This window comes from Eschrichtius robustus, chromosome 3 (genome assembly GCF_028021215.1).
Source record: "Eschrichtius robustus isolate mEscRob2 chromosome 3, mEscRob2.pri, whole genome shotgun sequence".
Classification (NCBI taxonomy): Eukaryota; Metazoa; Chordata; class Mammalia; order Artiodactyla; family Eschrichtiidae; genus Eschrichtius; species Eschrichtius robustus.
Window position 1 is genome coordinate 112,184,105 of NC_090826.1, and position 13,233 is coordinate 112,197,337.

At 41.4% G+C, this 13,233-nt stretch overlaps 2 protein-coding genes across 2 annotated transcripts in view; one reads left to right on the forward strand and one right to left on the reverse strand.

Annotated features, from left to right (window-relative positions):
- The first annotated feature begins 319 nt into the window (after nucleotides 1-319).
- On the forward strand, nucleotides 320-1,969 carry RPS27 (ribosomal protein S27). The gene is made up of 4 exons (XM_068540870.1): nucleotides 320-429; nucleotides 720-828; nucleotides 1,402-1,512; nucleotides 1,886-1,969. The coding sequence occupies exons 1-4, from the start codon at nucleotides 424-426 to the stop codon at nucleotides 1,912-1,914; spliced, it is 255 nt and encodes an 84-aa protein (XP_068396971.1). The 5' UTR covers nucleotides 320-423; the 3' UTR covers nucleotides 1,915-1,969.
- A 361-nt stretch (nucleotides 1,970-2,330) lies between these two features.
- The window catches only part of NUP210L (nucleoporin 210 like), a 69,714-nt gene continuing 58,811 nt past the window's right edge, over nucleotides 2,331-13,233 (reverse strand). Inside the window, exons 32-38 of the mRNA XM_068540863.1 lie at nucleotides 10,948-11,074; nucleotides 8,243-8,392; nucleotides 6,534-6,784; nucleotides 5,846-6,050; nucleotides 3,172-3,273; nucleotides 2,595-2,669; nucleotides 2,331-2,497 (exon numbers count right to left, since the gene is read on the reverse strand). Of these exons, the coding sequence (XP_068396964.1) occupies nucleotides 2,397-2,497; nucleotides 2,595-2,669; nucleotides 3,172-3,273; nucleotides 5,846-6,050; nucleotides 6,534-6,784; nucleotides 8,243-8,392; nucleotides 10,948-11,074 (1,011 nt within the window). The 3' untranslated portion in view covers nucleotides 2,331-2,396. The remainder of the gene's footprint in view (nucleotides 2,498-2,594; nucleotides 2,670-3,171; nucleotides 3,274-5,845; nucleotides 6,051-6,533; nucleotides 6,785-8,242; nucleotides 8,393-10,947; nucleotides 11,075-13,233) is intronic.

Below are 13,233 nucleotides of genomic sequence, written 5' to 3' on the forward strand. Positions count from 1 at the left end.
TTTTTTCATATTTACATTTCTGAATTGTTAAAAATGGGCAAACTAAACCAATTGAAAAATAGTAAAGAAATTTAGTAAGTCCCAGACATGGCTCAGTCTCGCTGTTTTCCTCAGCAGTTCCCATTGTTAAAGTGTAGCGCGAAATTTAAAAATTGTCCATTTACCCCTCAGCAGAGATCAAACGCTGACCTTAAGAGAACATGCTCACTCTCTCACCATGGCGACTCATCTATGTCCTGTCATTTGGAGACCTTCCAAAAATGGCAGCCCCCTCCTCGCCCCGCCGCCCACACACCGTGAGAGAAGGACCTTCCCAACATGGCGGCAGAAGGCCCAGGCGTCACTTCCTGCGGGACGGCGGATTTAAGGAGCAGGATTTCCGCTTTCGCTCCTTTCCGACGGTGACGACCTCCCCACGAGAACATGCCTGTGAGTTCCTTGGTGCAGGTTTCCGCGGAGATCTCGCTCTTCTGTCCGCACGCTGTCCTCACGCTGATTTCGGATCGCAGAGGGCCCTCACCTGCCTTCCGCAGTTTGCAGAGGCCCGTGGGGCCCCCTGCATAGACGGGAGCGGAGAGGCGATAAGATGGCGGCCCAGCTGCGCAGACACCAGGGGCGGCGAGGGGCGAGCTCTCCCCGGTGTGTGGCAGTGGGGGCTGTTTTCGATCATCCCGTGTTCGCCGTTGGTTTCTAAGTCTCTGCATTTCTGCCTCTCTTAGCTCGCAAAGGATCTCCTTCATCCCTCTCCAGAAGAGGAGAAGAGGAAACACAAGAAGAAGCGCCTGGTGCAGAGCCCCAATTCCTATTTCATGGATGTGAAATGCCCAGGTGAGGAGATTACTTGCAGTAGTGGGGAAAGCACTGGACCCCAAGAATTGGACAAAGGTATCCTTGAAGCGGTTCTGATTTCTTAAAATTTGAATGTTTGAGACAGGTAAAATTTTGCATTTCAGGAACAGTGATCTATAGTGATCTCCCTTCCAAACTTTTTGTGCAAACCGTAACGTTTCTTTGTGTTGAAGAACACTGGAATGTTATGTTGGGTTTCTCCTGTGGTCAGTTATATACTTGTACCTGGAGGCAAGGGGGTGGATATGGTGACCAGTTACTGAGCGTCCCTCCTCACCAAATAGAGGATTGTCTATATTTTAACTCTCGGATAGTTTTTTTGGATGATGGTGGTAACGCATTAACAAAATATTCATAGGTGGGGGGAGATAGTCCAGGTTGCTTCTGAGTTGGCTTTAATGTATATACCTAGAGCCAAGTAATCGATTTAGAATAGGAAAGTAAATTTCAAGAATTTACATAACATGCTTGTTGTACAGTTAATACATGATAGCACACGTTTAAGTGAAGAAAGGTTTGGGGAAAATAGGGTAACTCGATGTTTTTTCACAGGATGCTATAAAATCACCACCGTCTTTAGCCATGCACAAACAGTAGTTTTGTGTGTTGGCTGCTCTACCGTCCTCTGCCAGCCTACAGGAGGAAAAGCAAGGCTTACAGAAGGTAAATGGTTTAATTAATGTTATGATTTTGGGGTTTGAATCTTAAGAGAGGTCATGTATAATGTAAATTATCAGGCTGTCTTGCAAAGACGGTTGGGTTTGATAGTCTTTTTTTTTTTTTTTCTCTCTCCTAAAGCATAATTAGAAAGCACTAATCTCAGTGCTTCTGTCTAAGGCTGGGGTGGATGGGTGATAAAAGGGGCTTCATATGAGCTGAAGGTGATGTTGTCTTTAAGTGAGTAGGTAGGAGCTAAAAGAGTTGAGAAAACTACAGATGTAGGTTTCCTGTGGGTATCAGGCATCATTTTGTTTTGTGGGGGTGGGACAGGGTAAGTAGGCTGCTGTCAGTTAACCTTCGGAACTTATTCTTGCAGGGTGCTCCTTCAGACGGAAGCAGCACTAAAAGCCCCTGGAATCAAGATGAATGGGAAACCATCCCAATAAACACATTTTGGATACGTCCTGTTTATTGTCTTGTTTTACTGCTAGGAAGTTCCTACCTCACGTATTCAGGGGCAATCAGAAGAGTGGACTGTAGAGTCATTTGGGGCAAGTAAGTGGTCTAATACTTAAAAAGTCCATTTGGGACATTCCTATCCCTAGGCTCATTGAGTAAATCTGCAGAGCTTGATTAAAAACTGGAATGATATATAAATGGGGTATTTGCTTTCACTTCTATGTTTTCTTAGAATTAAGAACTGACAGTTGATCTTTAAAACGTAATCCAGCACACCACTTTAACACAAAACAGCTTAGGATCCTTTATTTACAGTTCTCAGAAGGCTTGTTTGGAGGCTTATGAGTGTAGAGGTTGCTGCTAGGCTCCTGGTCTAGGGCTAGAAATCTCCAGCCCCCTGCAGTTAAGGGGACTTGTCCAAGCAGAGATTAGTGCCTTGTATTCCAAAGCCAATGTTGTAGCCGACGCTGCGCTGGTGGGGGTTGTGGACTTATGAAGGGAGGAGGAGAACGTGTGGATGTGTAAGAACCTAGAAGTAAAGGAGGAAGGGAAATAGATGAAGGGTGAATAAAAGTGAATGAGGGTGATACCTGAGCTTTTCAGCAATAAAGATGGTGATTCTTTACCTGGTTGTGGTGCACCTAGAGTTGGTATATAAACAACTGGAACTGTCTGCATCTTGTTTAGGAAGGCATTGTATGCTGGAAAAAGAATAAGGGAGATGTCACCAAAGAGAACTGTTTTCACTGGAGGAAGGCCTTAAGGGGCAAGTATTGCTATAAAAAAAAGGCTTCAAATTAAATAATTATACTTCCAGGAAATTTTTATTCAGTGATTTTTAGAGGTATTCCAACTTCTGGTTGAAAGATGGGAAATGCATGTGTAGATGATAGTACATGTTGTGTTGCTTCTATCATCTCTAGCTATGTGTTTGAGCAAAACTAGCTATAATCTAAGGTTTAGTAGTAATTTCCACTTCTGAGTGGTATTTGTTGGCCACATGCAGTTCCTTGCTTCCTAGTAAATTGGGCGGGATCTTTGGTCCACTGGTGACTAGGGGTAGGGAGGCTAAATCAGTTTCAATTGCATGTCCCAAATTAGATGTGATAAACAGCTAGTTTTCATCCTCATTTAGTTTGTGAAATAAAATGAAGGCAGTTTCCAAGTCAAAAGGCCACGGTGCTGAATATAAGGACTCCTTACCTAGAAAGAGGAAAGCTGTTGATGCCAACACCGCAAAGAGGGTAAAGAAAATCTGGTAAGAACCCATGAGCTTCTGGAGGACACCTGAATCTTCACATTGATCTACACGTTGGCAGAATAAAAGAAGGTTATAGTTATCCAGGACAGATGTTGCATTTAAAAACTTTTGTGGTCCTAAGAGTATCTAGCTGAAACAGTCAAAATCCAGCCCTCTAGGAAATTCTTTTGCTTCTTAACCAGAGAAAAAGGGGTGAACTGAACTTGGCTCTTCTTACCTTTTTTAGGCTTTTTACCTCTCTAACAATAAGCTACAATTCTTGAGTCTCATTTCTTTTCAGCTTACAAAAGAATATTTAAATTCTTTGCCACTTTAAAATGCCTGTTACCTTTCCTGTGCACTTGAACTCCAGGTGACTGCTTCCCTTCACCAAGTTTGTGATAGTCTATGGTGATTCAGCTTCTACTTTTAATCCCTCTAACCTGAATGAAATATTTCGTTGGATCACCAATGACCTCTTAAATCCAGGGGCTACTTGTCCTTTTTTATTCAGGTGCATTCTGATATGTTTATAAACTTGTCCTCAGTAAAACTTCAGACTTCTGTGAAGCATGCTTGGCACTTGCCTTTGGTTATTTCAAACTTTTCAGTGTCTAGAAATGAACTCTTCCCTGCCCCACAAAACTGCCTGAATTTAACGGGCCTTCCCAGGTAAACTGTCACCAGGCCCTTGGACCTAGTTCCTATTCTGCATCCCTGATGTAGTCCCTCTACCTCTGGGCTCTTAACTGGTCTTACCTCTCACCAGACTCTGTTTCACACTATTGTAACAACTTCATACTGTTTACAAACTGCTTCACTTTGAAGACTAATTTGAGGTTGCTTATTAGTAGAAACAAGACTATATTAATCCCTGATCAGGTCCCACTGTTGGAAGTCCCAATAAAACTTAGGCACATTAATTTATAGCACCCCTTTGTTCTGGCTGCATTGAACTAATTCCTGTCTTAGTTGGGCCCTGTCTTTTTTAAATATTTATTTATTTGGCTGTGTCGGGTCTTAGTTGCGGCACGCGGGATCTTTTTAGTTGTGGCATGCGAGATCTTTTTAGTTTCGGCATGTGAACTCTTAGTTGCAGCATGTGGCATCTAGTTCCCTGACCAGGGATCGAACCTGGGCCCCCTGCATTGGGAGCGTGGAGTCTTAGCCACTGGACCACCAGGGAAGTCCCTGGGCCCTGTCTTAAATCTGATTTCTGCAAGTAGGGACCGTGCTTGGCACATAACAGTAGGCACACACTTGTATGAATGAGCTGAAGGTTGGATATTTGTATCTAAAGACTCCCACCTACTGTGATTGTACTGTTCTACTGCTTGTCCCTCTTATCTCTAAGAAGTGCGGGGGTTCTTAACGTTTTTGTTTGTTTTTTTTGCCATGGGTAACTTCAGCAGTCTGATGAAGTCAATGGATCCCAATTCAGAATGTTTTTAAATGCAAAAGATAAAATGTAGTAGGAATAAAGGAAATCAATTAATATCAAGAGTTGATGAAAATAGGGAAAAGGCCTAATTTGTGATACAGTAGTATGTGTGCTCTAGTAATAACAAAAAAATTGTAGCTTTAGGTCTGATAGCTACTGTAATTTTGATGCAATTTTGAAATGAAATATTTTGAGATGTGACAGTTGGAACATGAGAACATCTATGGTTTCCCTTGGTGACAAAGTCACATATAATACTGCTGTGATTTGTTGCCTATATTCATAATCAATGGAAATGCTAACTTTCAGTTAGAGGTTAATTGAAAATAAAGATGCAGTTTTTTTCCCCATTCAAGGCATGGACACCTTGAGTTCTATCTGTGGACCTTTGTGGAGGTCCATGAACTCTAGATTTAAAAACTGCTCTCACAGAAAGAGCACAGATTGGAGTTGAACACTTTCTAGTTGGTGGGACCCTGAACACCTCAATTTTCTCAACTCTTCAGAGGGAAAAACATCTTTATAAAGTTTTAGAAAACTCTTTAGAATCATAAGAATTAAAACAAAATGCATGTAACTATGCTTAGAATATTTATTGACCCGTACAAATTGGGTGCTTATAGAAGCAAAAACCTTTCTCCCATTAGCTGTACTAAGGTTCAGCCTAATTCACTCCCAGTAATTAAGACAAATACTGTTTCCCTTGAGGCATGGGCAAGTGGGAGTGACAAGTATAAGGAGGATGGTTCTCTGGCTTTCCTAACACCTCTTTCCATAACGGTTCCCATCCCACCCAAACTTGACATCATTTCTAAACTGGGTAATGGTAGAATCAGGATTTGGGGAAGCTAAGTCTTGGTTCTAGGGTTACCACCATTTGCCCATTGATGCACAAAGGTTTGCTAAATACTTTTGAAGTAAATGAAACATTTATCAAGAGGTTTAAAACAGGGTAAGAAGTATACTTATGCAGCTGACAAACTGACATAACTTATATATTTAAGTATAACATCTAGCTAGTGGTAAGAAGGCTTCCTGAAGGTTACATTTTATAGAGTAGGCTTGGAGAATAAAGATCCATGTCCCAGCTAGTTTGAATAATGTTGGTCAAGTGGCTGAATGTTTCGCATTGACTAAATCGTAATGCATTCTGTCTTTTTGCCTCTAGATTAAAAATAGGCACCCCCAATGCTCACCTGAACCAGACTTACCTTTCATAGCTCTCACTCGCACAGCCTCACTTTGACTGGTGAGCACACAGGAAATATTGATGAAAACAGGTGATGCCATCTGCTGGAGGGAAGTGAAGTTGACTACTTTTATGGGGTAGATAGCCAGGCCACGTGTGAGGGAAGAGTGCCTATGGCCAGAGACCACTAGAACTGGGGAGCTGGGGAAGACCTTGGAGAAAAGGAAATGGAACATGTTTGAAAGAAAAGTCAGTTTTGTGTCAATACATTCCAATCTTAAACATATACAGTGAGACATCTGGATTTCTAGTTCTAGCTAGCTGTCTGACAAGTCACTTTTTCTCACTTAGATGTGTTGAAGGATAAGGGAAGAAAACGATCTGTGAATAATACAGCCTTCAAAAAAAGTTTTAAGCTAGCATTCTAAAATTGTTTCAAGATAGCATTGGTGTAATATATATATACATAAAAGTATTTGTGTTACCTTCCAGACTGACAAGGCTCTTGACCTAGATTTTGGACTCTGGGGGCCCCCCCTGGCATTGTGAAGGGGACAGATTTTCTTCATTTTGTTTAAGAATTTCCTGTGGTGAATTTTATCAAGTCATTCAGTAACTGTTCCTTTACCCTGGACTGAGAATGAAAAATCTCTTTTTCAAAACCCTGATCTGTTTTGCTTCAGTCCTTAACATACCTCTAGTTTCTCAAGAACTCTGTCCACTCCCAGTACTCTTATCTCCCCAACTTCGTTTTTGTGGCTAAGAACCAATTCTGATTGATCGATGTAAAAGGCTGGGATGAAAGGAATGAGGATTCTTTGCATTCCATTCTTGCTACGCTCACTGACAAGCGAGGCCCAACCATAGACTGAGGTGTCAGCCGTGCTGAGGGCCTGGAGTAGCTCTTCTGACTGGGGTCGAACCTTGATTAGGCAGACGTAAACCCCTGAAGAAAAGAGGAAAAACTGAGCAGGAAGGTTCAGAGGCTCTATTTAGCCAACTGGATTAGGATAGGAAGGAAAAAGAGTTACATGCAAATTCAGAATGTGAACTCAAGTTTTGAGTATTCACTATTAGCACACTTTTGGCCACTATGGAGGAGTTTACCAAAGATGAAACAGTCCCAGGGAACCCACAATTGAACTTAAGGATACCATTATTGGTAAATTGGACATGTCAGGGAGTATTAAATAATATAGTGTAAATGGAAATTAAGGGGATATAGGATGAAGTAGAGTTGGATCAGTAAAGGGTTTTGTGGAAGAAAGGCAAGCTTTGAACATGCTTTAATCACTTCTCTATCAAACCACCTCTTGATGGCCTTATTTCTGTCAATTGTATTGTTTTTCTAGTTACCCGTGCTCAACCTCAGTTGTCTTTTGACATCTATTCCTTCATTCCTGTATCCAAATCTTGCTAACTCATCCTTTGAAATGTCTCACATCTGGCTCTGTTAGTATTTCTGTTAGTCTGGTCTAGACACTCATCAATTCATGCTTGGATTATTGCAATGTAAATTGCACTTACTAATCTCCTTGCCTCCCATTCTTTCTTATCCGTTCTGTGTACTGCCACTATATACTTTAAACTTATTTTTGAAAACTTTTCCAGGACTCTATATTGCCTGGAATGTCGTGTTCTCTTCACATCTACCTCAGTCCTAGTCATCCTTCTGAAGGTTATTTCCCCTGTTAAACCTCACTCTAACTGCCAGGTTTGATGTAGATACTCCTTTCTTTCTGCCATCGTAGCATCCCATGTATATCTTTATTCTATAACTAATCGCCCTGTGCAATTCTAGTAAGAGTTAAAAGCCTTGTCTTACTCCGCTGTACCTCCAGGGCCTGTCCTGGTACCATGCATTCTATTTGGTGCTCAACGGTTTGCTGAATGAACCTTCTATCAGTGGTTTCTCATTACTCATACCATTCAAACTGCCTGACCTTGGAGTAGAAGCTCTTCCATGATATAGCATTACCTATTTACATTTGACATGAATTGTCTCATTTTAGATCAGTTGATTTATTTAAAGTCCTCCCAGTGTCATGCCTGTTTCTGCTTTCCACTTGTTAATGCTGTTCTGCTTGGAATATCCTTCAGTTCAGCAACATTCAAACACTGTGCTACTAGTTGGGGATAAAAGATGAATGAGACATAATCCAAGCCCTCACAAAGATAACAGGCTAACAAAGGAGAAAATAGTAAGTTATAATAGAAAAGCATAGCATATTATAGACATGTGTTAAAAGTTTGTTGAATGGATAGAACAAAAATGCTGACTGAGAAAGATTCCACAGTTATATAGCAGATGAAACTGGAAAGTAGAAATGCAGTCCAATAAGAAAGTGACATTTGCACAAATATGAAAACAAGGGGGAAACCAGATTCAACTGGTGGAACCCACCTTTCTCCATGCTGAAATCTGAATGGACATGAAAGACTTTACTTGCTGGAATGTCTAGTAAAGTATTACTGAACTGTACATGGCACAGCATGAGGGTCTCTGGAAGAAGTGTTGTTGTAATGGCCAAGGCCTGACTTGGGGTGCAGGATCCTAATAAGCAGAAAAGAGAAATAGCTCTGTTACTAAGAGGAATTTGTAGAAGGAGAGGCTATTTTATAGAGGCAGTTTGGTACTAAAAAAAAAAAAAAAAAAAGCAACAAAGAGGATCAGTTCTGCTTGACTTCCTACAGCTGTCTACTTGCCAGCTCTGTTGGGTCCTACCACAATCAAGTTGAAAGAAGATTGTAAAAAAAATCTGCTTCTGCTAGTCTGTGACTATAATGGGGCTTCTATTATCAACATCATAGCTGCTGTCCTCTTTAAAAGGTTTTTGGAATTCATCAGTGGGAAGATTACAGAGAAATTGGACAGCTGTTAGAAATAAAGTGCTACACATGGGAGGTAGCTTTTAAGTCTAGGAAGGTTTGTTTTCCAAAACATACTGTTTTGCAGTATGATTCAAGTCAAAGATCTCGAGAAGTTCATTACAAGTGGTGCCTTAAACAGGAGCCACATAGCCAGCAAGAAACAGACTGGCACCAAGGTTGGGTCAGCTGCAATGGATGCATTTTAAATTAAATGGGAACTATGTCTTGTTAACAAGATTTTCCCCTGCACAGTTTCTTAATGGTCTTCGTTTGCTAAAGCTCTTTCTCAGTTGCCAGCAGTCTAGTGACCATTCTCATCTTTTGGAGACTATCAGCAATATCAAAAGAACTGTTACATGAGGTTTCATAATAAGTTGTGGTTTTAGAAAGATTCTGCGGGGGGAAAAAAATTACAGTCTCTTTGTAAAATTTAATAAGGTAGACAACAATGAGTGAATATGTTATGAAGAAACATTTAATACTTTGTAAAAGAACCTGGAGAATTTTAAAGATCAAGTGTTCTTATTTATACATACATAGAGTGTATTTATAAGATTAAATATCTACTGTGAAAAGAAAATATATTAAGTGCTTAAAATTGAAGGACAGAAAGGGCAATTAGAGTTTAAATTATCTTGTTTTATAGACAGTTATATTCTGTTATATTCTGGACTTCTCTGGTTGGTTTGTGTTTTCTCGCCCCCTACCCTCTCCCCACCACTTACCTTCCCCCTGCCCCCAAATCTGGAATTTGTTCTTTAAAAAAAGAGGAATGAAAGGATGTACATGCACTTTGGAGTGGAACATATCCACCACTCCTGCCACTAACTGGTTGTTCCCTTGTACAAATTACTTGCTCTTAGACTTAGTATTCTCATCACTTTTTTTTTCCCGACCAGGGATTGAACCCAGGCCCTTGGCGGTGAGAGCATAGAATCCTAACCACTGGACTGCCAGGGAATTCCCAGTATTCTCATCTTTAAAATGATGATAATTACTACATGATGAGATTGTTAAATGAGATAAAAGATATAAAAATTCCTAACATAGCATTTGGAATCTATTAGAAGCTTCTTGTATTTTAGTTATCTGTCCTCCCCCTTTTTTTGACAGTAAATCATGGCCCAATACAGAATGAAAAAAAGAAAAGCACAAGGCAAATTTGCTGAGTGAATAACATTTCAGATATCATCTAGTCCAACAATTCTCAAATCTTGGGAAGCTTTAAAAGAATTATATCTTGGATTCCCTGGTGGGCGCAGTGGTTAAGAATCTGCCTGCCAATGTGGGGGACACGGGTTCGAGCCCTGGTCTGGGAAGATCCCACATGCCGCGGAGCAACTAGGCCTGTGAGCCACAACTACTGAAGCCTGTGCGCTCTTGGGCCCGCGTGCCGCAACTACTGAGCCCACATGCTGCAGCTACTGAAGCCTGTGCGCCTAGAGCCTGCGCACTGCAATGAAGAGTAGCCCCCGCTCGCCACAACTAGAGAAAGCCTGGGCGCAGCAACAGAGACCCAACGCAGCCCCCAAAAAAAAAAATTGTATCCTAGGCTCTATCCCAAACTTATTAAATCTGGATGGAGCCTAAGAATCTGTATTTTTAAAAAATTTCTTTGGATAACCTTAAAAATCAGCCACGTTTGGAAATCCTTGGTCTAGGCTACCTCCTGATCTCAGGGTTATAACTAAAAAGACAGCAGTGACTAGGTTGAGCCTATTTCAAAACCTTAATCCAGTCATAATTTCTGAGGTCTCATAGCTCTCAATGATTTTTTTTTTTTAACATTTATTTATTTATTTGGCTGCGTCGGGTCTTGGTTGCGGCATGTGGGATCTTCCCTTGCAGCGCGTGGGCTCTCCCTTACAGCACACGGGCTTTTTTCTAGTTATGGCATGCGGGTTTTTCTCTCTCTAAGCTGTGACGTGCGGGCTCCAGAGCGCGTGGGCTCTGTAGTTTGCAGCATGCAGGCTCTCTTGTTGAGGCGCAAGTGCTCAGTAGTTGTGGTGCATGGGCTTAGTTGTTCCCCAACCAGGGATCGAACCCGCGTCCCCTGCATTGGAAGGCAGATTCTTTACCACTGGACCACCGGGGAAGTCCCTCAGTGATTTCTTTGTAAAAGTAGAATCAATTTTGAAATGAAAGAAAACTTGTATTGCTAATTCAAAGGGGTAAATGAATTGAGGGAGAATGGGAAAGGTGGGAATAATGACCCAGAACTATAAAGAGATTGCTGACCTTTAAGATTGACACCATTTCTGCCAGTGGTGATAAAGAGCTTGAACACAGTTGAATTGAGGGTATTGGTGAGAGAAGTCTTAAGGTCATAACTGAGTGTTAATCTTGATGATGCATGGACCACCACCTGTCAGCAAACCAAAGGAAAATTGGTACATAAGTTCTTAGAGAATCTGGTTCCCTTCTTCTCCATCCCTCATAACTTATTTAGCTAAAAGCAGTTTCACACAAGAGCAAATTGCCCTTCTAGTGATCACATATTTGAGAACCACAAAATTTGTTTACTTTTGAGAAGAAAATAACATTTTTTTCTAAAAGGAGGTCTTTGTGCATTATTCCTTCTGACATATATTCCCTTTGTATGATTCCCTATTAGATGTCTTTGAAGACAGTTGCAATTTCCTTTAGAAAGTTTTCTTTTTCTCTCTTTAGTTGCATATAATCTCAACCTTTTCTGAAACCTCAAAGTATTGTTTCTCTCAAAATACTTGTAATGTTCTGCCTTATATTGTAGGTATTTTTATACTTGTTAAAATCCCTCCCATTAGATTCTGCGTTTCAACTTAGAACCCTAACATGTCTTTGTACACCCTGTACTGTGCCTTGACTATAAGGCAAGTGCTTAATGATTACAGTGGGAGAAGATGGTGATAATGATGGCCCTTTCCCCCCAGATACCTTCAACTTACTGGTTTATTTATTTATTTTTGGGTTCTAACTCCTTTGGGTATCCAGTCCGTCTGTTTTTTTTTGGCTGTGGCACACAGCATGCAGGATCTTAGTTCTTAGTTCCCCGACCAGGGATCAAACCCATGCCCCCTGTAGTGGAAGCGCAGAGTCCTAACCACTGGACCACCAGGGGATTCCTCCCAAATTCCTTCAATTTATATGCAGTATACTGTCCAGTCTCCTCAGTACTACCGTAGTTTTTAATTTTTTCCTATATATTCAAGGACCTTAAAACTGTAATAGGGAAGAACCTTTTGTGTTCTACTACAAGTTAATCACTAAAGGGATGTTGCCTAAAAGCTTAAATTATACATAAAGGCCCATCTCTGGGAACCCTGCTTCCCAGGAAATGAGCATTAAGCTAAAATACCTTTGTTTAGCTCACAGGAAACATCTTGACCAGGCCCACCAGTGAGCGACTGCAGGGATGAAAAAATGAACACACTCCCTCACTGGAGGCTGATGGGAACCAGGAAGTGTTTGACTTTGCCCCCTCCCCTTTTAGTATGGATGGAGCCTGAATTCTAACTCAGGCAACATGGTTCTTTGGGGCAGGAGCCCACCACCTTCTCAGTTTGCTAGCTTTCCAAATAAATCCGTTATTCCTTGCCCCGCCCCAACAACTCTCCTGTCGATTACTGGCTTGTCGTGCAGCGAGCAGTACGAGCTTAGACTCGGTAACTAAATCAAGTTAGTTATGTTAAGAGCTCAGTGAGGAAAGGAGTTTTGTCTTTTTCATCTTTGTATTTCCAGAGCCTAGCATAATCACTGACATATAACAGGCCTCAGTGATTGTCTACCACTTAGTGAATAATTAAATGAGCATTTTTACGAAGTACACCAACTGGAATATGATCTTTTGACTTCTCTGTAGCCTCTGACATCATAGCTCATTCTCTCCCTTGCCTTTTTTTTTTTTTTTAAGAAATTGTCTCCTTTTTTTTTTTTAAGAAATTCACGTTCTTTTATTTATTTATTTATTTATTTATGACTGTGTTGAGTCTTCGTTTCTGTGCGAGGGCTTTCTCTAGTTGCGGCAAGTGGGGACCACTCTTCATTGCGGTGCGCGGGCCTCTCACCATCGCGGCCTCTCTTGTTGCGGAGCACAGGCTCCAGACGCGCAGGCTCAGTAATTGTGGCTCACGGGCCCAGTTGCTCCGTGGCATGTGGGATCTTCCCAGACCAGGGCTTGAACCCGTGTCCCCTGCATTGGCAGGCAGATTCTCAACCACTGCGCCACCAGGGAAGCCCTCTCCCTTGCCTTTGTGACACCTTTCTCCTTGCTTTTCTAGCACCTAGAACCTTCTCAGCCCCTTTTTCTAGTTGTCTTCTCATGCTGCCTCTCTCCTCAGCCCTCTTATCTGCTCATGATACAAGTTCTCTTTGAATGTTATCCAATTTTTCCCTCTCTACCCTTAAAACTTACGCTGAAGCCACCCTGATTTATTCATTGGTCTTCAAACACAACATACACTTTTTATTTGCCTTTGTACATATATGCCTTCTCCCTTTCTTTTCTGCCAAATTCCTAATCCCAGGATTCAGTTTAAATGTCAT